This window comes from Trichomycterus rosablanca, chromosome 25 (genome assembly GCF_030014385.1).
Source record: "Trichomycterus rosablanca isolate fTriRos1 chromosome 25, fTriRos1.hap1, whole genome shotgun sequence".
Classification (NCBI taxonomy): domain Eukaryota; kingdom Metazoa; phylum Chordata; class Actinopteri; order Siluriformes; family Trichomycteridae; genus Trichomycterus; species Trichomycterus rosablanca.
The window spans coordinates 14,972,414-14,998,646 of NC_086012.1; the positions used below are offsets into that span (position 1 = coordinate 14,972,414).

Below are 26,233 nucleotides of genomic sequence, written 5' to 3' on the forward strand. Positions count from 1 at the left end.
TACCTACCTACCTACCTACCTACCTACTGGCTGAAGGGTTTAAAATTAGGCATGTCCAAGGGTTTTCGTTCCTCAACAGTGGACATGCATCTCCTTCTAGTGGGTAAATGTGTAATTGCACAGTTGTTTTTTGCTCTGTAAAGTCCTATCACTGCCTATAGCTAAAGTTTGAGACATTTGCAGTTCTTTAAATGTTTTGTTTTCTTGAGATTAGTGACTTCCTGGATAAATTGTTGAATAGAGTGAGCATGGTTCAATAGAGCCTCAAACATTTGTTTGCTTTGTTGGTTGTTTTTTTTTTGTTTTTTTTCAGTCTGATGTGATTCTGGTCTATTGACCTCGAATAAACTACAAATTACTGTTTGCTTTTTTCACAAGAGTAATGTGGGAGTTGAGAATCTTAGTTTCTTATAAAAATAAGATAATGTTTCATAAATAATGTGCCCAAACTCCTTAGGTGTAATATCACAGTGTGTTAAACTGAAAACTAAAAACCTTCAGTGTGACAAATATGGAATGAAAAAGACAATTAAAAAGGATACTTACAAATACAATCATATTGAGGATAAAAGAGGAAAAACTTAAAGAATACATAAAAAAAAAATCCAAATGGGTCTTTGCGTTGTCATTATTTTATTGTCTCTTCTTCCCAATGTAAAAGCTGAGCCACTGTGCTGCCTATAGTATTTTAATATTTGGTATCATGATATCAATATAGGTGGGATGGATGGCTGGCTGGATGGCTGGCTGGATGGTTGGATCACATATATCATAATCTGGACTGCTGTTTTTCTTTTCAGGCACATTAAACCATTTTGGAGAAAAAACTGTCTAGGAAAATTTTGCTCATGGTATTCCATTACAAGCGTTGTACTGTACTTTTATTTGAAATGCACATTGTTTAAATACAGTGATGTCCCTAATAAATCCACTTTTAGCCGAATTTCAGATGGTGCAGACGCCAGGCACGTAGGCAACATTTACCATGCGCACGGACACGTGACGCAAATGTGTCGCCTGTGCGCAAAGTTTGCTGTGGGCCAATATAATTAGGGGTAGGAATGATGGAGCACAGTGTACGTGCAGCTGGATGGGAAAGAGTTAAGAAGGACTGTGCATGCGTGGGTAAACTTATTCGTTTCGACAAATTACGCGTCACAGCTTCGCTCTTCATCTTAACTCGTGAAGATTCAGGAGGAAATACTCTTAGAGAAATACTCTTGAATGGTGGAATAGGTTAAATTCGAAAAAAATATATATTTATATTCTAGTCTTATTTTCTACGTAGATACTTTTGGCTTTTACCTAATTTACATATTTTTCAAGCTAAATGGCAAAGCTGTCTTTATTGCTTTGCGCAATACTTTGCGCATTGGTTTGTTTAGTGGTCGGGCAGGTGGTGCAAGAGCACCGGGTCGGCCCGTGGACGCACCGGTTCCAGTGGGAGAATAACGGACATGTGTACAGTTTACTGAGTACAGGCAGTGAGTACCACTCACCCGTGCACTCCAGGCGGGAATCCCGGGTATTTTTGACTAGCCGAAGTCAGGTGCCTATTCACATCACTCCCGGAGCGCGACTACACCCGAACCTTGTGGGACCTGCAGCGATCCTTGGGCCGGACAACAGACACTTTATTATTGCTAACAGCCGCACTACAGATGCCAGACACACGCGGCTGGTGGCGCCTGTGCGCCAAAGACCTGCGGGGGCACCGGGAGCGCAACGGTACAACCTTGAATCAGCATCAAACCAGACAAATTCAAGAGTTCTGCCTGAATTCTCGGGAAGCGGCGTCTCTGGAAGATCCACCCTTATCACGGAGGAAGACAACACCGTTAACCAAGCATCTGGGTCTCCCAGTACAGGAAACCAAGAGCTACAACCAGACAGCGCACCTATTAACTTGGAAAACGTGCAAAGCGTAAATGCGCATCAGGAACTTTCGCCTGTTCCGACTGAGGAACAGCCCACAGCCGACAATATGATCGGCGACGACCCTCGAAACCCACTGAAAAACCACAGGAATAATATCTTCTCCAACGCGTATCCATCCGGTCGTTCAGGCACCGTTCGAACCCGCCGTCCTCCTCCTGGAACCGGTTATGGTACCACATATTTCCACAACGGTGAGGGACGCATGGGAGCCACATTTTTATTTAATGAAAGCTAGATATATCCTAATACGCATGTAATCCATGTCCATATTGTCCTTGTTCCTGCAGGTCTACCGGATCTTGTGCCAGATCCGTACTCCATTCAAGCCGGTTCTTACATCCAGCGCGTCCAGATGTACGCGCTCCGGTGCGCCGCTGAAGAGAACTGCCTAGCCCGGTAAGTGAGGATTCTCAAAATGCATTATGGTACCCATTATTATAAAACACTAACAAATACGCAATAATACAAATGTTGAGAAAAATGACTTAAAAATAGTGGAATTACGCGTCTACATTCAATCATCTCGCAGACGTCCTGAAGTGCAAAACACCTCAGAGCACAATGATACAAGAAAGAATACTTGCACACTGTAGTAATTCATAAACAGAAAAGACAAAAGCTAGTTTGTTCTTGTGCTAGAGTATAGTTTCCTGGTCCAGGGGGACCCCGGATTAGAACATTTTTATGTTTGTGCTCCCAACACACAAATATCAAACATTTACAGGTTTGAAATTGGAAAAGTAGGGGTACATCAGAACCAGAATTGAGAAACACTATTCTACACTACACTTTAAAAAGAAAAAAAGGTTCTATAGGGACTGTGTCCAAAATACATTTGGGTTAGTTCTAGGTAAGACCATTTTTACTTGGAGAACATTGGAAAGGTCTAATGGTTCCTAGACCTTTTTGGTGTTTAAACTACTGTGTGTGGGGGTGTACTCCTGGACCAACACTGGTATAGACTACACTGAAATTTCTTTTAGTCCGTTTTAGTTAGAAGCATTTTTACATGAAAAGCAGTTTTGATGCTTGGAAGGATTCCTTTAAGTAGTTCTTGGAAGGGATTTCAAAATCAATTATTTTTAAACGTTCTTCTTTGGAAAATTGGAGTCGATTCTTTGTAGAGGCTTGTGTAATGTTTAAAGTACTTCAAAAAAAAAACATTCCCCGAAAGAGAAACACTTTAAGATGCAGGGCAGATTATTTTTCTAGCAATGTAGAACTTTAAAATAACAAATTTTAAACCTTGTGCCTAAAACAAATACCAAAGCAAATACCCTGCTTAAGTCATAGATATTTTTTTGATTTTATGTGTTGTTCTGGAAAGATATTAAATTATAAGCAGAGATGTCATGTTGTGGGGGGTTTAAAAGTCATAGTTAATGCATACTGGCTTTGAGTCTTCCCAGGACCACAGTGGCTTAAATAATTTAACACAGAAGAAGATTGGCACAACATTGAACCTTATTAGTGTTGTCTGTCTGGTCAAATAGGGTATTCAGGCAAGAAGATACTTGGTTAGTAAGGTAAGAAAGAACCCAACAAATGGAAGAATCCGGTGGATGGACAACCATCCCTGCAGCCCTGAATAAATCAGACTAACAGCATATAGTGGACTCTGGCAACATGGAGAATCTCTGGTCTGATAAGATGTTCTTTAAAGTCTTGAGCAAACACCATGTGTGGCAAAAGAATCGGGCACTGCTCATGTAGCTAATACCATTCCTGTGGTGAAGCATAGTGGTGGAAGCATCATGCTACCAGAGTGCTCCTCAGTGGCAGGGATAGGAAGACCCAAAGCATACAGCCATAACAACATTTAAGTGACTTTAAGTGGCTAGGCAAAATTTCTGTGAAAATGTCACAGACGCTCACAGTTTTGTGAATACGGGACTTTGTATGTATACATATTGTCTACTGTGTATGTATATATATCATCCTTTAAATATAACTTGACCTTGCATGACCTTGTAGTTAAGGTTCAAGATTTATATGATTAAGAGTTTCCTAAAAATGCATGGGTTCCTTCTAATGGTCTCCATGTTATCATCCACACTTTAATTCTTCTTTCCACCTTTAATAATGCTTTTGTGTTTCTTTTTAAGGTCAGCATATAGACCATCAGTAAGGGACCTCGACTACAGGGTTCTGCTACGCTTTCCTCAGAAGGTTCGAAACCTCGGTACAGCTGACTTTCTGCCTGTTAAACCCAGACACCAATGGGAATGGCACAGCTGTCATCAGTGAGTACTCGAGTGTTAAGGGTTTTTTGCTAGGCCTAAAATTGACTCTCAGTGGGTATTACTCTCAGATGGGTATTTTGCTAAATGTTTACATTTATCAACCCCTTCACAGGCATTATCACAGCATGGATGCCTTCAGCCTTTATGACTTATTAGATGTAAACACTGGCCGCAAAGTGGCAGAGGGCCACAAAGCAAGCTTCTGTCTGGAGGACACTGGCTGTGACCGAGGCTTTCAACGACGCTACGCTTGCACTGCACACACTCAGGTAAAGACAATATATGTGTAAAACATAAACAGAAATATAATTTTATTTTAATTGATTGATCATAGTTTGTGGTGACTTTGTGTTGTAGGGTTTGAGCCCTGGGTGCCATGATACCTACGCTGCCAATATTGATTGCCAGTGGATTGACATCACAGATGTTCCACCTGGAAACTACATACTAAAGGTGATAAAATGTGGCCATCTGGATTTTTTTTTTTCTGACCTTAGCAAAGAAACCACTGCACTAGTGACTTCTTAATGCAGTCAAACTAGCCAAATTCATACTGGTACATAGAATTGAATCAATCAGTGAAATGGTGAAATATCTTTTCAGAGAATTGAGGGGGGGGGGGGGTGGGGGGGTGGGGGGGGGGGGTCAAATTTAAGCAATGGGGTCAAATTTATTAATGCTCATGGTTTTGAAATGAGATATCCGACAAGCTAATGGCCAGGTGTTCACTGATCCATACAGAAGTGTGTATTTAAATATATACTATAATTTACAGGGCCTATCAATGTAATAATTACAAATGATTTTAAAATTGTTCTTTGTAGGTGACAGTTAACCCAAACTTCTTGGTTCCTGAGTCCGATTTCTCAAACAACGTGGTACGTTGTGAGGTTTTCTACAGTGGTCAACACATCCAGACTCATAACTGCAGGATAACCAGGTGAGAATTATTCTCTTATTGTTTAACCATATTTGGACTGTGGTTCATTCTGAAGTGATCAGCCATACTGAGGTGACCTGATAGGGAAATCCCTTCTGCAGTCACATGTTTCATAGCAAAGTAAAAAAAAATCATTTCAGAAACACACATTATGAAGGGAATCATGTACAATACAGACATCACACTTCCAAGATTTGTCGAATTCCTTGGAAATATGGTGGTGGCTTCCCACACATTATATGAGACACATCATATGGACACATCTCCTATTTATTGTGCTCATTTGTTTAAGCCACAACGCGTGCTATCAGGTGTATACAAACAATGATATCAAATGAAATATATGCGTCAATTTGTGGCAACAGTTTGGAGAAGAGTCTTTCTTGTGATCATGATCAAGCCCTGATGGGAATCTCACTCAACATCTATGGGATGAACTGGAAGAAGGACTGCAATTTGACTGACCATACAAATTCCCTTTTAACTGAATGGGCACAGCTTCCCATCTAGTGAAGATTGTTACAGTTCCATATTAATGTCCATGGTTTTGTAATGGGATGTCCAACAAGCTCATGGTCAGGTGTCCACATACTTTTGGCCATATAGTGTACATTACCACACCCAATATATTAATACTTCAGTCTATAAGTGTCAGTGATTGTATTGACTGCTGCCATATTGTAATTCATGGTGCTTTAATACATTTCTAATACATTTACATTTCTGATTCTTGTTTTCACAGACACTGAAACTCTTGGACCTGTACATGTAAATCTGTCTTTCTATTTCATTTCCCCCTGTTAATGTTTTAAAGTATTTATAACTTTTTTTAAAAACAAACTTGAAATATTCACCTTGATTTTCAAAATAATATGACAGTAATGGTTGAAGGTTTGCTTAAGCTTGTGTACTGTGTGTCAAATTTCTGTATCTGAATGATGGACACATATTTCTTCCACCAAAATGTTCAAATGGGCAAGAACAAATGGGTTCAAATGGGAAATTATGAAATCTGCTAGGTCAAGAGTATGCAAACAACAACTGGTGGCAAAGAACGTTCAATAATGTCATTTAGCTTTGTGGCTTGGCCTCATGTTTGACTGTAGCTGGTGATTTTTTGTGCCTGAATAAATCGGGCTAGACTGCATTAACTACTAAGTACTTAAAACAGACGTCTCACTATGGATGACATCCAGATAATCAGATGTAACCCAAAAACCAACAAAACCCAGGTCTGGCATGAATAGCTGCACATATGCCACAAAGGTAAATGACATAACAGAACTTATACCAGCATTAAATTAGTTGAATAAAATGCTGTATGTGTAGTGTTACACAAAACACAAATTATGTTCTAATGATTCAGTCACAGAAAGAGAACAGTTGCAAAAGTCATTGAAATCAGGACACCCATCTCATGGTCTTTTCTACATCTACATGCATTTTCTTTACTTTTACTGTAGTTGTACTGTATACTGTATATGTTTTTAGAAAAATTCTACTTCTTGCTGTTGTATGAGCATCAAAAGTTCATTTAAATATCGGCAACATATTTCATTTCATTTTCAGTGTAACAGAATATTGTTTGCAATATTATACTACACTCACAAATTGTTCTTTAAAATGGTGCTTTTCAAAGTCATAATGTTATTTTAAATGTCCTTTATGTTATTTTGTGTATAGTCAGTTACTTAATTATGTTTATTTATTATTCATGACTTTCTAAAGATAGGATATTTCTTTAAATACGTAAGTATAGTGTTCTTTTGTATCATCTTTACAATGTTTTTTTTACTCCACTAGCAACCCTACACACCCATACAAACACCAAATCCATTTTATTGTATCAAATGTTTCATTTACGCTCTGCAGTCAGACTGCACACGCCATTCCGAGTCCTTTTATTATTACAGAGACGTTCCATGGTCCTGTTAATGCCTGATGCTTAATAAACATTACCGGATCAGTTTGTGTTCCTTTGGTATGAAATCATAAATCCACCAAAACAACGTGTCTTTTGTTTCTAAATGATTTATTAAATTAAACCAACAGCAGGTCATTCTAAAGGCACATTGGACTAGAGGTTATTAGTTTGCTTTGTTTGTCCAGAATACACAAACACTAATGCTGGTGTAATAAAATCTGACCAGCATCTGACCTTCATTAGCTAAACATCAAATATTAGAGAATGTGGGGGCTTGGTTTTCTCCTACGCACATAACAGCTGTGTATCTAGTACAAAGTTTTCCGAATAGCATCATTTAGTCTGATTAAAGTGCTTCAGTTCTTTTGATTCGAGTCTCTCTTGAACATTGCCTTGTTTAATTGTTTGCATAAGTAGGAGCACAATATTGTTCTGTTAGTTAAAAATAAAATCCTTAAAGTGGCTAGACAGAACATTTATGGTTGGATTCCCCTCCGGTAAACTGTTTCATTGGAAGCCTTGTCCACAATTAATGGTTAAGAGGCAAGTTAACATACCCAGATGTGAAAGAGCTGTGTCATAATGTGCATGGACAAATTAACAAAAACAAAATCACGAATAAATAACACAAAATATTTGCAACCCACCACAGAGAAAATGGATAGAACAGGGACAAGGACAGGGCAGAACTGAAATCTGAGATATATATACTGTATATATACTGTATATCCTTTTCTTTTGTCTTGTTTTTTTATGCAGTCATGGTAGTAAAGCTTGCTCATGGATTAATTGTGCCATAACCAAGAATCATGAGTTGAAATTAACAGTAAAATGTTGATCTTTGAGTGTGTGGTACTCAGGAAGTTGTCGGCTGTGTGTCTGGGCTGTATGAAATCCTCTGGCTCTCTATTTGCTCACAGGGACTTGTGAAGATTGAGCTGGGACGGTATTAAAGTGGTTTGCAATTTGTTCCCCATTGCAGAATGAATCAGGCTCTCTTTCTCCTTTTCCGAACAGAATTCACATCCTAAGGTGCGGCTTAACTAGTCCATGTTACTTTCAAGACCTACAATACAGGTTCATATGGTTCGGTTTAACATCATGCAACTGAACAATGATGGAGTTTATAATGACATGATTATTCAGTTCATCAGTCTAACAGAACCCCAGGTTTTGGGAGAACTAACTTAAGATCAGGCCAAAAAACAAACCTGGGGATAATTGGAAGTGGAAATGAGCAAGGCACATTAACGGAGCATGGTTTGTCCAGGCCAGCTGGAGGACACGTCCCAGCCAGAATAGCCCCTTTTTGTTTTTAAAGATGTCTGGAAAATCCCCCACGTCTCCTGTTCCATGCTCTATTCTTGTCCGTCTCTGTATTTTTGCCTAATATTGACTCATAGAGTCACCCGGACAGGCTGATGGATGGAGTCTGTTCTCTCCCCTCAGTGCTAATGGCAAATTTGGTAAACGATGCACAGAAACAAAAAAACATATTCCTTCTTTCCTTGATGTCAGCAGAAGGGCCTCCTCTGGGTTATTTGCAGAGGTAAGAACGTGCAACAAGGAATGGTGGACAGTGAGCTTTTGCTAGCCTAGACGAGGAACTGTTGAGCGTGCTGGTCTGTGTGCGTCAGGGGCTGCCCATGGTGAACTCCTCACAAATATGTCATGGAGGAGAGAAGAATGAGGCTGTTGTTTGTCCAGCTGTCCATATAGAGATCTCAGGAGAAAGCATCTGGTGAAAATATGCCACTGTTCTTTTATGCAAAGCATCATAATGCATGTACACAAGGATGCAATAAACCAGGATAACTTTAGTTTGGGTTAATTGTTATATTTGATGTGTAGGTCATATTTAGTTTGTGAAAAGCAACAGCGCTTATGCTTCCAGCTATTTGTACTCATTTTTCAAATAAAATTAATAACACAACCAACCTTTAAGTTTTTATTGATTCATTACCTTCAAGATCTCTAAGGGATTAGTCTTGCCATTTTATGTGGTTTTTTTTTTTACATTCCATGATAGACATGTGAGGGGTGTAGAGAGTCCTGTTTAGTCTACATTCATCATGCAACATGCGTCACACATAAGAAGCACCAGTAGGAATTCTTGGCCCCAAGATAGATAACTCCCTTCACCCTAATCTTGGACAGATTGGATTCCAATTTGAGTTTTTTGGCTTTTTCTACTAGAAGGTATTTAGAATGGTCCTCCGCTACTCCACCTTAACAGCACCTTTGCATGAACTAATGAACATAAGAGAACATTTAGATCATAATAATCATGCAAACAACGATCCTACTGTAAGGGGGAATGGACTCTTTCCTCTGACTCTTGCACTTGTCCAAATGTGCCAATGACAAATTAGCCTGTGGCTAACGTGTCAGCAAATAATCATTGTAAATCAACATACTGCAAATCTCTCAGTAGTGCTTTGTATTTTTTCAAAAGCTTTTGATTGAATTTGGCTTTCGAGTGCATTGCTACATGGACAGAGGAAGACTAGCTAACAGATGTAGTTGTGTTATGTTAAAGGCCTTTACCTGCAAGCTGTATTACTTTTAGAACTCCACCCTTCAGTAAACTTGATAACCTTTGGACACTGTGCCAATCACAATAGAGCAAACTCAGCACACAGTAATAAGTAAGTGATAATACAGATAAAATAGGTTTTGGCCCCATTTTAAAGGCTCAAGATTTTCACAGCCTTAACACAAACCCACTTTCTGTATTACTGTTCAACCTGACTGTTCCTTAATTAATCTAAATCAACTTCATAAGGTGAATAAGCTCATCAAATCTGCCATTTAATGAGGTTAATAAATGTAAGTATGTGCTTGGGGTGCATTTTACCATACATTTAATAATTTAGGTTGACCCTGTACCCACTGCAACCATGATCAATGTAAAGCATCAGCAGCTAGTGAAATTGAGCAGTGCAATGGCACAGCGGCCTCCAGTCGTTATACTCTTAGCAGTTTTCCTATAGGTTTCCTTCCACCTCTGATAAACATGCAGAAGGTAGGCTGGCTACCTTAGAATGTCCCTAAGTCTGAGTGAATCAATGAATGAATGAGCGTGTGACTGCAATTGATATGCACCCTGTCCATTAATGAACATTGCATGAAAGACTGAACACCTAGTCTTATTGTGCCCATGTGTGACAGTGAAAGGACATTGCCTGTGGTCTGGACGTTTACAGTTTGAGCTTATGAATCTGAACCCAACTGTTGCCTCAGTGTTTGAGTGATTGAATGTGTGTGTTGGCATGCAGTCCGGATCCAGTACCCCTTTGTTTGTGTGCCAGCTCCGGCACTTGGACAACGTCTTACACACAGAGCAGAGAAATTCTTCAGGCGCTAGGTCAGCATAAAGAAATACGGAAATGATAATGTCTATCAGCATCGAGTAGCCATAACATCCAAAGCACAGACTACGTATACAACTGGCAGACACCTCCACTAACATACAGCATCCACAGCTGGCAACGTTCACGACTGTATGCATGTTTTCACTCAGGTCCACCATGTAGAAAGTTCAGGGGGTGGGGTGGAGAGGGGGGGTATATGGAGCTGCCAGTGTCTGAACTACAGAACAGTACAAGCTACTGTGTTTTATTTTACCTAATTGAAGGAAGCCAGGGATTATTTACTGAAAAAATGCATGAATCAAGAAGGGTGTGCCGGATTTGCGTGGTTGGCAAGCGGAAGAACTTTCTGTTCAATAAGCGTACTGTTTTACTGTTTATTACCAGAACAGGAACCAGTTTAAAAATGTTCTCATAGAAAATGTTTCTCAGTGGCAAACATTGTCTACCTGCAGAGTAAAAAAAGAACTGGCTGAATCAACAGTTTTAATGTACATTTTAAATCATTTTGTTTGTTTATTGCAGTCATGGCATCCAAAATAATCTTTCTTAAGTTGTTGATGACTTGTCTCAGCAACGATTTTGGTTACAAAAAGTTTTTTTTCCCCCCAGAACATTACAGAAGCCACTTTAATAAGAACATTAGTCACCCTTGTGTATGCACCAGCTATGTTTAGTTACAGTCGTGTGAAAAAGTATGTGCCCCTTTTATAATCTGCTATTGCACAGTTAAATATTTTACAGTAATAAACTTAAACACAATGTATAAAACGTGAATTGGTGTACTTTAGTAACAGAGTTATCCAAAACCAATATCACCTTTTTAAAAATATTAAACAGGATTTCAGGTCTCTTTTGGGTTCAGGTTGGGAATTTGGATCACAAATGCATTACTGGGGGTTTTGCCATTTAGAAATGAACTTGCTGTTGTATTTACAGTTATTGTCCTGCTGCATAACCCAATTTTACCTCAGTGTCAGCTCACAGAGAGATGAGCTTACATTCTGCTTGTGAATTTTCTCATTCTGTTCTTAATACTGGAGGTCCTAACACAACAATCACCACATCACCATCACACTACCACCTACATTTTTGCATATTGGTAGAAGGTTCTTGTTATAAAATGCTGTATTTGCTTTTTATAGCATAAGACCCTTGATGTCTAGCAAGTTTCAATTTTGATGAATCTATCTATAGAATATAGATAGATAGAATAAAGACAAGAATCAAGGTTTCTCCTAGTTAGCAGTGGTTTCCTTTATGCTACCCTCTATGAATCTTGTTGTTGATGCGTCTTCTGAACTGTAAAGTCATCACTGACCTTAGCTGAAGCTTGAGATGTCTGTAGTTCTTTTGGATGTTTTTGTTTGTTTGTTTTCGTTGATTGTCTCTAAGCCCGTTTAGCAGGCCGGTCAGTACCTTTACCACTTTGCCATTTAGAAGAAGAATAGCTTTTACACTATTTCCATGCAGCTTTAAAGTCTTGTATATGGCTTTGTACCTCATTTTAGACTATTTAATTGAATAACTTCTGGCCACACTGTTTCTGTAAAACATTCTAAAGCGCTGGCTAAGAATTAAGCCTGGTTGTGGTTGTGGTTAATTAGTAATGCTTGGCAGTTGAGGCACCGACACTCTCAGCTGTGTCCTTCGCCACACGGCAAATAAGAACATGCAAATATTTTTACCACTGGCCAACAGCTACAGTATGTGCCAAACCAGACCGGATGTTTTCATGTGTCTCCTGTGTCTCTTGGAATATTCCTTGGTAAAGCACCAACTTTAACATTTGGTTAACGTTCTGTCTGCACCTACTTGTACCTGTGTGTGAAACCAGAACTAAATGGCTGAGGAAGAAACTAAGAAATACTGTCAGTCTCCGCTGCCCGTCATGCGTAGAAAAAAAGGGTTACAAAAAGGGTTTGTTTATTGTTTATTTATAGAGGTATATAAAGAGACAAATGTTCAATATAAAAAAATATCAGATATAGGTATGAATTAGTATAATAGTAGTAATATACAGATAATAATAATATATAGATAATAGTAATATAGATTATACCCTATAAATATAGAAATATGAAAATTTCAAAGAGAAATATGTTAGATAACAAATAGAAACAAGTTTAACTGTAGGCCAAAATGTTGAACATGCTGAAATTGTGCTAATAATGTGTTATAATCCAGTAATGCAACTGCTGAGCTAACATTGCCATAATAATCTCCTATTAATGTTCAGTACCATGACAGCATTTTAACTTTGCATATTTTAACATACAATCCAAAAATTCAATGTAATGTTTAGAGATTCATTTGGTGGATGTAATCAGGTATTATATATACACAGAGATTTATACACTGAGAGTTTGATGGTTTACCCTGCATATGTTAACCATGACACAAAAACATAAAACAACATTCTAATACAGCAACTGTAATCTAATTATTATGTAATAGATTACTTCATATAAAGATCTGGCTCAATCAGGGCTTAATAGCCATTTCGTAAGCACAGACTGTGGTGACATAAATGCACAGTTTGCATTTCACCTCGTCACATCTAGCTCACAGTGTCTGTTTCAGGCTCCGTCAGAGTGCTGTGTGTGCGTAGATACTTGGTGTAATTCTTAGCACAGACCTGTCATTCAACAACTCTGACTCACTGCTTCTGCTTCATTCTTTTTTCTTGCTGGGTTTTTTCCTCTTTTTCTCTTTTTTTAATCATTTAGAACAGACGTGATGTTCAAAGCGCTGCTCACCTGTTCTTAGCCACACTAGACTTGATTATTTTAGTGCTTGATTATTTTAGTATTCTTGGGCCAATATTGGAACAGTTTTAAAGGCGGTTAGGGTGTTGTTTTTGGTTCAAGCGGTAGTCTGACATTCCACAGGGATAGACATACCATTGTAAAAGAAAGAGAGAAAAAAGGGAAAGAGAATAACTTGAGAACCATTTATCTGTCAGGAAACAATACAGGGGACTAAATGTCTGGATAAAAGCATTTAAAGTTTCTGTAAAACTACTAAAAGAATCATAAGTAACCAGAAGAGGTGTGGGAGGATTTGCATCTACATTTTACCGTTAGCTAACGTTTAAAGTATTACTGAGTTAACTAATTATGGTGGTGCTCCACTACCATATTTGTAACAAATTATTTCCTCCTGATTTGCAGTTTTAGAAATAAATGTTGCCGTCTAGAAAACCTGTTGACTTTATGACTGTATTTACTTCTGGGGACAGACTCTTTTTATTCCTCAAACAGAAACAAGAAATGTTTTTTTTTTTTAAGTCAGTTGTATGAACATCTCATTCCACAACCATGAACATTAATGTGGAATTGCCCCATTTTTATTCCATTTCTTAAAAATAATTGGCATTTTTACTTATTTACACTCACTAAGCCATTGATGTGGCCCTCCAGAATGTAATCAGGTTTGCTGTAATACTCATAGCTATGTGTCTACAACTTTCATTGGAGTCCATCTGAATTGTTTGGATATTGTTTGGAAAGTCACACAGTTGGTCTATAAGGGTCTATAGCCAAAGCCAGACTAAAACCCATCAAACAAATATGGTGGAGCTTGAGAAGATCTGCCATAAAGAATGGAATAAACCACTCAAACTCAGGTGTGCAAAGCTTGTAGATACAATCAGTTGTAAACTGTTAGATGTAATTGCTGCCAAAAGTGATTCTTCAAAGCACAGATAAAAGGGTGTGAGTACTTGTTAATGATTTAAACTTTTAATATAATTAAAATAATCTCTGAAAACATCCTTTCACTTTATTATTATGGGTAATTAACTTTAGATTGATAAACACAAATATCAAATTCACAACACATTCACTGTATATGCACAGCCTGTTTACACTGAAGCGCAGATATTCTGCTTGCAGTTGGTTTCAACATACTAAGTAAAAAGCAACTACTGTAGAAGCAATGATTATTTTGATTTTAGGATTGTGTTATCAAATTATTTGATTTGAAAAAGACAGCCAAGAATAAGTTGCACAGTTGGATCAGTGTCCCAACCCACGAATAATAGGGGTGTGTAAATAAACTTAACAACTAGTCATAAACTATGCGGCTCTGTCAATCCTGTTTACTGTCATTTTCCACGGGACAGTGAGTGGAGCCATGATAGACGGGCTTGTGGTCTTTACAGTCATCCCTTTTTGACAGCAGGCAACAGTGGTCATGAAGTATACACAACTTTGGTTTGTTGTTTTAATTCCTGTGCAGTTTAGCACCAAGCTGCCAAACTTGCCAAACCTGGTGACCACATACAGCTCTGCCTGCTGCTGGCTATGTGTTCACACCTTTGTGTTTAAATTCAGTGACGAAATTACTCTGTGAAAAAGAGGGGAAAACAAAATGCTTCACCTTCAAGCTGTTGGAAAGCAGATGCCAAAACCATTAATCTGATCAGACCTTTAGGTGTGTCTCGCCACAGCTGCAGTTATTTACTGGATTCTGACTAACCACTGAAATTGTAAACATTTGATGTCCCTAACCTTAAAGGCAATATTCCCATGTGTATAAAACTGAATAAAAACGTATGACGCCTTGATAACCCCTAATTAGTGATTTTGGCTTTTCTATGGGATTTAAATCTGGTGACTGGGAAGGCCACCCCAGGATATTTTACATATAAATGTATTTGTTATTTGTTCTACATTTTGCTATCTGTTATTCAATCTCATTTTAATTAATCCAAATATCCTCTAGGCCACCCAAGGAGAATGGGTCCATGTTAAGTCTGGTTCAATTTCCTCGCCACTGTTGCTCTGGCCTTGTTCGTTGGGGTGGGGGTGGGGTCTTTGAGAGAATGTCCACTGTAAAAAGTGCTATACTAATAAATCTGACCTGACTCGTTGTTTATACATTTTGTATCAGTACAGTAAGTGGGTGAGATACATGCTGGGAGAAGGGCCCCCTTAAAGAGGAGTGATAAAATTCTCATATAAGCCTTAAATAAACAGAGACAGAGACACTGAAGAGACTCGAGACGTTGTACTAACCTGTGTAAATAATCTATGGACGCCAAATTTTCTTTGGTTTCACTGTATGTCAGATGTTCATAATGCAAACATTTAGTATGCAAACTTAAAATACGAGCATAGGGTTCAAGTGGAAGGCGTATAAAGAAACAGATTTAGAAACTACTTTACTTGGAGTGCATTTCAAACTTTTCACTGGCCTATTGCGCCCTCTTCTGGTTGTCATACATCAATGCTGCTGTATCAATACAATCTCTACAAATGGCTTAAACTGAACGTGGAACTGATAACTGCAGTATCATGTGCAGGGTTTAAGATTAGCCTGTTACAGTCTAATACAGAGACATTAGAATATAATCATCTCATATGAGCTGGGTCATTCTTTAAAAAGGGTTGCAAACACATGTCTGAGCTATTTCTCTTTGCATTAAATGTAAATGATAATCTGATCAATCTGATCTGATAAAATGATCTGCTGAAGCTTTATTTAATTAACTTTTTGTAGGGTAATACAATATATATTTATTAATACAATTAAACGTTTATTATACATAATATTGACATATGAGATGTTGAGATATTATTAAACCATATAAAAACCGTGTAATTGAAGTCATGCCTTTCCAGTGCTATGATAAATTAATCACATATATTTAAAACTTTAAAACATGAGTACTGTTTTTGGTTTATAATAATAATAATATTAAATCATAAAATCATAAAATGGATGATTATTTTTAGAACCACTTTCTTATGGCCAGGGTCACAGTTCGTCCAGTGCCACCTGAAAAGACTAGTGAAAGGTAGTAATACATACAGCATACAGGGTATTAACCAAGCAGACACGTGGATAACATGCCAAACTCCTTTCAAACAGTGACCAGGGGCAAGGACCAAACCCAAGTTGCTTTACCCACCATGCTGCTCATTTTATTTATTAATTTGTTTATTAGTTTATTAAGTTGTTTACTAACTTTGAAACAATTCCAAAGTGATTATTTTGAGCTGGGACTCCACCCACTATTTTTCCAACGGTCAACGAAAGTATCTAGCTAGTAATTAACTAAATTAAGTGCTACATAAGTAATCGAGTGTACCGCAGGGATGCAAATTCCAAATATAGGTAATATAAAGTTGTACCTGTCAAAAATTACAATAATATTTAAACTATCAAATACATATAATAATAATAATAATTGTAATAAGTTAATGTTTTTAAGAACAGTTTAGCAGCTAATTTGCAACACTAGTCAAAGAGTGCCAGTTAAATTTAAGCCCTTTACTCTAGTCAGCCACTGTACATTTTAGCAATAGTAAACAATAATAAATCTCTTTGGTCATCACAGTCATCAAATCCCATACAAACACTGAACTCTCCAGCCTAGGAGAAGCTTATTCATCTGGAGTTTCAAAACAATAAGGTAGGATCTTTGGTATGCTAAAAAGAACAGATTGTTCTGTAGATGGACATGTAGTGCAGTCAGGTTTAGTGAAAAAGAAAGAGAGAGATTGTATTGTTTTCCTTGGGAAATACAGTCTTCCAAGATTCCTACGCCATATTAGAAGCTGCTCTGCTTCCAGGCATCCATACCTGCAATAAAACAGACACATTAAGAAGTTCTGCTCGTTAAAATGTCTTCATAATGATTTTTCTTGCAAGAATTTTCCTGCATCCTGAGGTCACTTACAATTTAGCTAATTGGCTAATCAAGGTGTTTAGGGTGGTCAGAAACTGCCCTTTTCCATCTATAACTCAGGAATAGCCTACATTAGAGACAAAAATCAGTGGTATTAGAGTAAAAATGGCACTATACCAATACTAAGGATGTTTTACATTGTAATTTAGACACGTGTTTGATGTACTGCTACTGATGTGCTTTGCCATGGTTTAAATCTTATATTATGTAATATTATTTATGGAGAGATGCTGCTTATAAAATGAATTCTACACCCTTTGTAAGGTTTTTGTCAGGTTTTAGGTTCACTGTATGTCAATAGTATGTCGTCAGTACCATTTCTAATACAAAGTGGGGATGGGGACTTTGAAAACAGTGGAGCTTCACCTTGTTTTCATATGTTCAGAGTAAACTAGATTTGATATATTTGTATCCACACATTTTTGGTTATGTTGGGTATAAAAACAGGGTAAGCAGGGGAGAAGATGTGGTAAGGGCTACCTGCTGAGCAAAAGAAGCAAAACATATTTTAGCTCAGCGTTTTCTGATAGTGTCAGCAGTCAAGCAAGCTTTACATAGGCTTGGGCTAAGGGGCTGCCATTCTGAAAAGAAGCAAATAGTTCAATACCGCTTGTATTGAACTGTTTGCTACTGACTGTTGGGTTCACCACACTTTGCATCACTCAATTCTAGACTAATCTGCAGCATTCTTCTCTTTGTTGTTTTTTTAATACCTTTTTACCTGTTTACTGTTTTTGTACATTTTATCCACTTTTTTTAAATTTAGGTACATTACTTGAAAGATTAGTAGTGAAAATTATATATATTTTTAGTTCAACCGAATTTACTGTGTTCTGTGAGCTCTATTTTGTATAGTTGAGGGAGATTTTGCTACCTGACCATGTCTCTGAACAGCTAGTCCCTTTTACGGGTAAAAAAAGATCCCCGCACTAGCCTTGTAACCATAGTAACCAGCCATGCCAGCCGGCAGTAACCATTAAAACTACCTGGACACCTGCAGAAATTGTCATAATTGATTTAACAGACTTCTCGTAAGTCAGAGTCACACAAAGAACCAAAATTGAACACAGCTGTGCTTTTCAGCCAAAGGAAGCATACCTGTGAGAATACAGCATGTTCTCTAGGATCATTGTTCCCTCTATATTGCTGAAAAAATAATCATGCGGACGAAGGAAGCAGGGACTCACAATGCATATTTTTTGTCTGTAAAAGTTATATAAAATGAAAAAATAGGCGCTTCTCAGTCGTGTTGCACTATAAACAAGCTTCCCATTTTGAAAAGGAGGGCAGATTTCTTATTCCATTTTTTAGTAGTATACCTCAGTCACACAAACCTCAAAATTGGCTCAGTCGTGCAGTGTAATTATTACAGGATTCATATATATTTAAATTTTGACACCTAGCAACCAGAACTGTACTTATTGACTAACCATCATTTCTAGTCAAGTTAAAAGGCCTAATCAATATCCCCAAAAGAATACTTATTCATGTGTGCTATCTATGACTTGACTTGATTGAAAACTCGATTCCTTCCAATATTTAATCTAAAAATTTCAGTAATATGTGTACTCATAAAAGTCTCCAAACTTCTTTACCATCAACTATCTTAACTATCTGGTTAATATAAATGTAAAGATTCTCCTAAGTGAACTGGATGTTGGTGTTGATAAATTCTTTATATGTCTTAATTACAAATTAATGCAATTTAGTGTGCAGAATAGCATACAGAAATCAGCTGTAAGCACTCAGGTGGTGCCGTGGTCTGTTATGCTAGCCCACCACCATTGTGATCTGGGTTCAAATCTTAGCAATGCTATCAGCATCTGCGCAGACATGGTTGGCTGGGTCTGAAAGGGGGTGGCCTTATCTCTGCAATGGATAGTTGTGCTTTCCAGGTTTTCATAAAAAATAACAGTGGCATTACCAGTCCAAAGCTTTCTACGAAATAGATTTTATTATTTCCATGCCATTCTAATTCTATTTAAAGTTTTCTGTTTTATAGTGCTCCATAAAACTTAAATGAAAGTTTATGAGCTTTTGTTTTTCTAGACAAGATGCTAATAAGCAGTGCTGGATTTAACTGACATTGAAATAGAAGTCCCATTTTGAATCATTTAACTGGCTGAATGGCAGTATTGTCTATGCTTTTGATTTAAAAGAAGTGCAGAATCTCTGTGAAGGAAATTACTTGCACATTCCTGCAACTCTGAATTCAAAGGCAGCAGGAATGTTAACTTAATAATACACAGTCAGGTCAGGCTACCAGAACTCCATATGCCCAGACATTTGAAAGGGTCTAGACTTTGATTAGTTTGGTCTCTCGCTCTTTCTCATACACTACTGCGGTGTCAGACTGTAGGTAGTATGATTTAATGAATACCTCCAGCAAATAATGACTGACTGGCCACCACTGTGGAGGCAGAAACTGGTAGGTCTAATGATGAGACTGGTTTCTTTAAATGGCTGAGAAACACCAGACCTTAAAAATGTGCTCATTAAAATAGCCAGTGTGCTTGTGAAGGAAACATTTGGGCGTATGATCACCAGTCACCACTTCCTGCTTGGGTGTTGGAGTAAGTCGTGTAACCTCCCAGATGTGGGTGGCCATTATTTTAAACCGTCTGTATAAATCCAAAGCAGATATTGTATATGCTTGCCTCAGACAGTCCATTCCCAAACCAGGTGCCTCCTAATCGAAAGCAGATTGACCAAACCTGTAGTAGCACATACTCTCCACTAGAGGAGGATGAGCTGCTGCTGCTGCTGCTGCTACTGCCAAACCTCAAAACCCTTTTTACCAAAATATGGCAGGAAAGAATTTGGCATAGCTTCTCCTTCCTGTACACAGAGGATTGTTTCGAATGTGAAAAAAGCCAGTCATGGAGTGGAAGACAAATATTTGGCTTATGTAATCACAGTTTCCATCCACTGCTATGCTAGAGCTCAGTAAATATCACTGCACCAAAACACATTGAGAACATTTCTTTCTCAGTGTTTTTTCTTTCTAAATCATACAGTGAATTAAGAGGTTTGATAAATCAACAACATCTACAGTAAAATTCAAAACCTTTCATACACTTGAAGGAGACATGCATGTAATGACAGGACTAACACACATAAAGCACATCCTTTTGTTTACTGGGTCATAAATATACATAAAGCAATTTAGATTATTCATTCAGTGGTGTAGAAAGTTCTATAATGTGACTTTACTTCAGGATTTTAAAGTTGGGCCATTGGCATGTGTGTATTCAGTTAACTAAAGCGTCTGCAAAAACAAAACAAAACACTAACTTTGTAATGAGTGCAGTTAAACTAGTCCTATTTATACAGCAACAGAACAGTCACCAGCTGTATATAAACAAAATTAATAATTAGAAGGCTGTGGCACAAAATAAAATCACAATATTAAACTTCCTATACCACACAATTAATAATCTAGGTTGTTGTATGTATATTTTCAAAAAAAGCAGTTATTTTTTCATATTATTAAATAACCCACAACAGACCTATGAAGAAAAGTATAGAACTTGATGGATTTTTTGGGACGAAAAAAAATACATACATGTTTCTTACAAGTGTATGTACATTTTAACAGTGAGCGGTACACAGCACCACTGACTTGAGAATATGGGAAAGCAGGAACACAAAACAGTAACCTGAGACTCCCAAGAGCTAGTCTACACTGACATTAGGGATTGTTTGGGACTTACAGTAAGCCATGTGAGCAGTGTTTTTGTTATTCAAAAGGCAGAGGGTCACTTTCTGAGGAAATGATTCAACTGCTGCCGCCTATTTCTTCTTATTCCCAGAATAGATGACTAAGAAATGGGGTGGTTGTGGAATACTTTTAACGATTTGTGCTAGATCTGCATGCTATGGCTTCTCTTGTACAACAATACACACAGATATGCCCTTATGCAGTTAAGTACAAAGACAAAGCTCACATGTACACAAACACAATCCTCCCATAAAAGCACTCATCCATTTACCCTGTTACCTAACCATAGATAAGTTGATCGACACTCAAAAATAAATTATGTTTTTGTGTGTGGGTGTGTGGTCCTCATGTGTGTGGTCAGAGGCAGTAGAACTCCCCTTTCAGCCCACCTTTACACAATTGTGGAGCTAATCTGTTTCTGTTTTCCTGGGTAAGGTGGCTTCTTCATGTCATTTGAATCCTGAGGGGGCTTTTTCACCTGTCCATTCTGTGGATATGGTGGAGGTCTTTGGGTTTTAGCCATTACAACTGGGACTAAAGGAAAAGGGGGTTCAGGGGTCTTTGACTGGGTTGTAATATCCGCTCTGTTTTTTTGAAGCTGGGGATCTTTGACTTTGTCTCTGGGAGGTCTGGCTCGCAGGCACTCTCCATTGCCATTACTCTGAGTCCTGTAAGTCTCTGTTGCAGATGTATGATTCAGACTGTCCGCAGACACAGCAGTAACCAGACCATGAACACGAGCAGATGGGTTTGTCTGGGGTGTTGTTCCAGCATGAATGTCAGTGGCTACAGTGGCTAGGCCATGGTCTGACTGGGAACGGTTCGTCCACCATTTGACACCGGGTCGAACACTGTCCGTCTGAGGTATTTCCACATCTCCATTCGAATTATGAACAAGTGCTACAACTCCAATACGGTTTGACTGGGGACTGGCATCCTGAGGCAGACCATTGACATGCTCCTGATCCTCCTTTTCCAGATCAATGTTGGATGTCAAAATGTCAATTTGCTGGACTACCTACACAGAAAACAAAATCATTAGGCTTATACGAGCAGTGCTGAAATGAATACTGCAGCATTTCTAATCTTTATCTCTACAGACCTCATTTGTAGGATTTGGTCAGTTAGCGTGGACATGCATTATGGCATTTTTCCCTGAGAAAAAATAGCTGACTCAACTTATTTATAATGAAAATCCAACAATAATTGTTGTTGAAGGCGAGGAATGTTAATGAGAAATAAATTTGTTCTTTCAGAGGTATGTGTAAATCACTGGTGTTTTCAATAAACCCTTTCTTGCGGGTGACAGCACACTGCCTAGCTTGACCATAGCTCATAATTCTTTTCAGCTTTACTAATTCTGAGTTCCCATTTCTCCCAGTTCTCACTTGCACCTGAGAAGTCTAGTGTCTGCAGAATAAAAGTAGTCATTTTAACATCGTGTGTTTATTATAATTTTATTCTGTCAAATTGTAAGGCTGGATAACCCTAACCCTAAGGAATATGCTAATACTGATGTGTGAACAAAGCAAAAACATAGATGTCAGTATGAATGTAGATGAAAACAAGTCCTGATTTATGGAGTGATGCAGAGATTGTCTGTCCAACAGGTTCCTTTGTCTCTTCACAGGACTTTTGGAGCTCTTGTAAAATGAGTGTTGTCTTATTTCTTACCTCTCTGACCAGAGTCCTTTCTCTGTGTCCATATAAACAGGTTTAGTTTGATTGCGTCTATAAGAGCCCCAGGCATCAGAGTCTATTAAAAATCCTACAGATTTAAAGCTTTAAAGCGAGGCTGCCTCTAAGTTCATTGACATGACACGTGTGTTTTAGCAGCTTCTTAAAAAAGCCAGTTTTTGGCAGTCAATTGATAAACATTTGGCAAATGTAAAAGGGGCACAAAAACACCACAAGCTTTAGTAAATAATAATCAGTAGTAATCAGTTTAAACCTTTTTACACCACAGAATATTTTATCTAAATTTTATTCTTTAAAGTATGTATTCCAATCATTCAGTCACAAATCAAGAACAGTTGCAGGAATTATTGAAATCAAGACTGTTCTGACATACTTTAGACTTTAACTATACGTCATGGTGTACCATCTAGATATAAAAACATTGTGTCACAAGATTTCCAACATTGATGCCTCATGCGGCTTAATGAGACAGAGCTTTGATTTCATCCTTATCTGTGTACATTTTCTTTGAGCTGAGATCATGCTTTTAGGTTTGTGGTAGCTTATCTCTTAGTAGCTGTCATGCTGGATTTATTACCTAGATTTTTTTTTTTGCAAAATACTGACTGGCACAGCGTATTGTTCTACTCATGGCCAGATTTCCAATCAATAGACTAGTATCTTAACCATTTAGCTTCCACTGCCCTACTGGAAATAACTAACTTTGTGATTCTTTATTAGTGGATGCTACAGTGGTCATATTGATAAGTAGGAGCAACTAGAGGAGCAACTAGAAAATCAAGATTCTATTTATTCTGCAAAGGATTTTGTACCAAAGCTGTTGATACCTGTTACCATGCACCTTATCAAGCAACAACTATGTGCTATACCACAATGTAAGTAATCTGTTTCCTCACCTCTTTCATTTCCACTTGAACCTGCTTGAGACCGCTGAGCACATCCTCTAACTCCGTCACCACTTGTTTGATCTGCTCTCGTACTGCTCCCTTGCTTTTCCGTTGGTTTATCTGGTTTTCCTGACTACGACACACATTTGACCTGTCTGTCTGAACAATTTTTGCCCTTCCTTGATGAACTCCATTTACTGTCAGCTTGGGCCCTGATGTCCTTGAATTTCCAAGCTTGCTCTGGGGAACTTCAGTTGAGAAGAAGGCCCTACTTCCATTAAAACAGTTCTTGGTGGGACTTGCTGATCTATTAGTCTCTTTGCTGTTGTATCTGTTTAAATCATCTTGCCCCTCAAAAGTAACATGTTTCCTTTCACAATGCCCATTATATCCACGCGTATGTCTGTTGTCCCTTTCAGGCTCCAGTAGATGTGAATCCTGATGATCACTCTCACTCGAACAGTCCCAATAATGCTCCTCTGAAACCAACTGAGCCTTATAGAATTGTTGACTCTTGACTTTAGCCAGCACGGGGCCATTGTTGAAGGATTCTGGCAGCTTGTGATGATACCATTCCCCGACCCAGCCACACTCCTTAGGTCTTTGCCAAACACAGTTACATGGGGGCATCTGGGGGACCCATGTAGGTACCCTCACTTCCCTCAACAGGTAACACGGAGGGCTGCAGATCTCAGGAACAGCATAGTGGCTAGGCCCCATGTAGACCTGCCTCCTCTGCGGAACATGATGTTCATGGTTTCGAATCCTTTCCTCCGTTATATCCACATGAAGGGTAAAAGGTACTGGCAAGTCACCCTTCCACCCCTGTGGGCTTAAACTCCACTCCAGATGTGTACACTGCCCATTGTTGGGCTCCTGTCTATGTGCCAGAACTTGTCCCTGGTGCTGGCAGAAGTGGCAGTAGTCCAGAGCAGGATGCAGAGTGCGCCGTCCTTGCATAGCAGTAACAGACCAGAAGCTGCTGGTCTGATGACTTACAAAACGACTGGTTTCCTTCTTTCTTTCTTCCCACCCAGGCCATTCAGTAAAGCTGTTTTTCTCATCGACGTAGTTCTCTTAACTCCTCAGCCTTCTCTGCCTCTCTCCCCCACTTGTTTTCTTTCTCTCACATACTGTTTCTTTCCACTTTGTCTCTGACTTTTCTCTCTCCCTCTTGCTCAAGACTCACCTCCCCCTTCCTTCCTCCCGTTTCGTTTTCTTTTTTAACTTCTCCTTGTTTTCCCTCTTTTTTCTTTTTCTCGCTCGCTGTCTCCTCAACTTCTGTCATTTCCCGTATGCAACCAAGCCCAATGCCCTCTCTCCACTGGTGGGCCTCTCTCTTCCCTCTCTCCCTCCCTCTTTCTCTCCCACCTCCTCCTTATTTCCTTACTCTGTAGCAGACTTTACCTATCCTTCAATCTGCCACACTTTATTTCCTTTTCCCTCATCTTACGTCTCTATCTCTGCCTTGCTTTTCCTCTTGCTGTACCTTCACCCCTACTGTGTAGGAATTCTTAAGAGTTAGTTTCCCTGCACAAAATGTAGCATACTTTCTCTCCACCTCTGTGAGTTTCTTTCTGTTTCTTTCTCTCTCAGAAAGCCAGCCTAGAGGCTTGTAAAGCCAACAAGGAATGTTGTCTTTCCATATGACTCCTGATTGCTTTCTTTCGCTCTCCCATAATCCTGATCTTTCTTCTTGAGCCCTCTCAATACTCTTCAATTAAACACAGCTAGGATTCCACACTGGCTTAGACGGGGAAGGGAGAAAGATACAGAAAGTGAGAGACAGAGTGAGAGAGAGAGAATGAGGAGGTGGGGTTTCAGGCACCGCCAAAGCAGGCACGATCTAACATGAGCGGGAGACGGAGAGATATTAAGAGAGAGAGAGAAAAAAGGAGGCACAGTCATAGTGCAAAGGGGGTTTTCTACATAACTCTTCCCTCACATGAATCCCCTTTCCAAAATTGTTTGAAAAACTTCAAAGCATGGGCAGACAGAGATCTTTCATTGTGATTCACAGTTTGTCCATATTCTTATCTGATTCTCTGTGAAATTCCAGACAAAAACATACACACACTCCTAGAAAATGTTTTCTGCTTGTTCCATTAAGGATTCGTTAGTTTGCTTGTTCAGAAGTTTGTTGTACAAAGTACCTTCTCATTTAAAGAGTTAAAAAATATCTTTTGAAATCCACACTCCCTAGGTCTTTGCCAAACGCAGTTACATGGGGGAATCTGGGGGACCCATGTAGGTACTGCAGATCTCAGGAACAGCATAGTGGCTAGGCCCCAAGTAGACCTGCCTCCTCTGTGGAACGCGATGTTCATGGTTTCGTATCCTTTCTTGTTATATCGACATCAAGGGGGAAAGGTACTGGCAAGTCACCCCTCCACCCCTGTGGGCTTAAACTTCACTCCAGATGTGTGCATTGCCCACCAGAAGTAAAAGTCCTGAGTGTTACAATCTCATTTTCATAGAGCCCTTATTCTGCAATTCATTTGAAAGGCACTTTTCAATTTCCACACTCTCAATTTCCACTCTGATGACGTGTTTAATTTGAAACGTCATTTTAATAATGTGTTTTATGGTTTAAAGCAGCGGAGCAGTTTTTACACGAGAAAAGAATGCAGGCTTCTAATGCAGCTTTATTTAGAACACACTTGCAATGGCAAGGGCTTATTAAAAAGTAATTTAAAAAACTGCAGTGCAAAATAATGCAAAATAAACACTGAGCTCATATATTTCTCTTTCTCCTGTGCTGATTAGGCTGTTTCAGACAAGAAGATGAACTAAGAACTAAGCAACCAGCTAGAA

General features: G+C 38.6%; 2 protein-coding genes across 3 annotated transcripts; one reads left to right on the top strand and one right to left on the bottom strand.

Annotated features, from left to right (window-relative positions):
- The first annotated feature begins 1,330 nt into the window (after nucleotides 1-1,330).
- On the top strand, nucleotides 1,331-5,125 carry loxl5b (lysyl oxidase-like 5b). Its single transcript, XM_062987823.1, has 6 exons — nucleotides 1,331-2,129; nucleotides 2,226-2,334; nucleotides 4,044-4,181; nucleotides 4,294-4,450; nucleotides 4,539-4,634; nucleotides 5,006-5,125. The coding sequence occupies exons 1-6, from the start codon at nucleotides 1,331-1,333 to the stop codon at nucleotides 5,123-5,125; spliced, it is 1,419 nt and encodes a 472-aa protein (XP_062843893.1).
- Nucleotides 5,126-16,771: 11,646 nt separating this feature from the next.
- On the bottom strand, nucleotides 16,772-25,135 carry si:ch211-178n15.1 (uncharacterized). 2 transcript variants are annotated; one of them, XM_062987584.1, is made up of 3 exons: nucleotides 23,429-25,135; nucleotides 21,224-21,852; nucleotides 16,772-17,007 (listed from the first exon to the last, which is right to left on the bottom strand). In XM_062987584.1, the coding sequence occupies exons 1-2, from the start codon at nucleotides 24,377-24,379 to the stop codon at nucleotides 21,226-21,228; spliced, it is 1,578 nt and encodes a 525-aa protein (XP_062843654.1). In that variant the 5' UTR covers nucleotides 24,380-25,135; the 3' UTR covers nucleotides 16,772-17,007; nucleotides 21,224-21,225. The 2 variants fall into 2 exon arrangements, with proteins under 2 accessions (XP_062843654.1, XP_062843653.1); XM_062987583.1 differs by lacking the exon at nucleotides 16,772-17,007 and having other exon boundaries at nucleotides 20,154-21,852.
- Nucleotides 25,136-26,233: the final 1,098 nt, after the last annotated feature.

What these genes read in the sequence shown, in the direction of transcription:
- loxl5b (XM_062987823.1), top strand. Translation starts at nt 1,331, where the DNA reads ATGGCAAAGCTGTCTTTATTGCTTTGCGCAATACTTTGCGCATTGGTT. An exon ending in CTTGCACTGCACACACTCAG is followed by an intron (nt 4,451 to 4,538) that starts GTAAAGACAATA and finishes TTTGTGTTGTAG; the next exon opens with GGTTTGAGCCCTGGGTGCCA. An exon ending in CTGGAAACTACATACTAAAG is followed by an intron (nt 4,635 to 5,005) that starts GTGATAAAATGT and finishes TGTTCTTTGTAG; the next exon opens with GTGACAGTTAACCCAAACTT.
- si:ch211-178n15.1 (XM_062987584.1), bottom strand. Translation starts at nt 24,379, where the DNA reads ATGCAAGGACGGCGCACTCTGCATCCTGCTCTGGACTACTGCCACTTC. An exon ending in TTCAAGTGGAAATGAAAGAG is followed by an intron (nt 21,853 to 23,428) that starts GTGAGGAAACAG and finishes TTTTCTGTGTAG; the next exon opens with GTAGTCCAGCAAATTGACAT.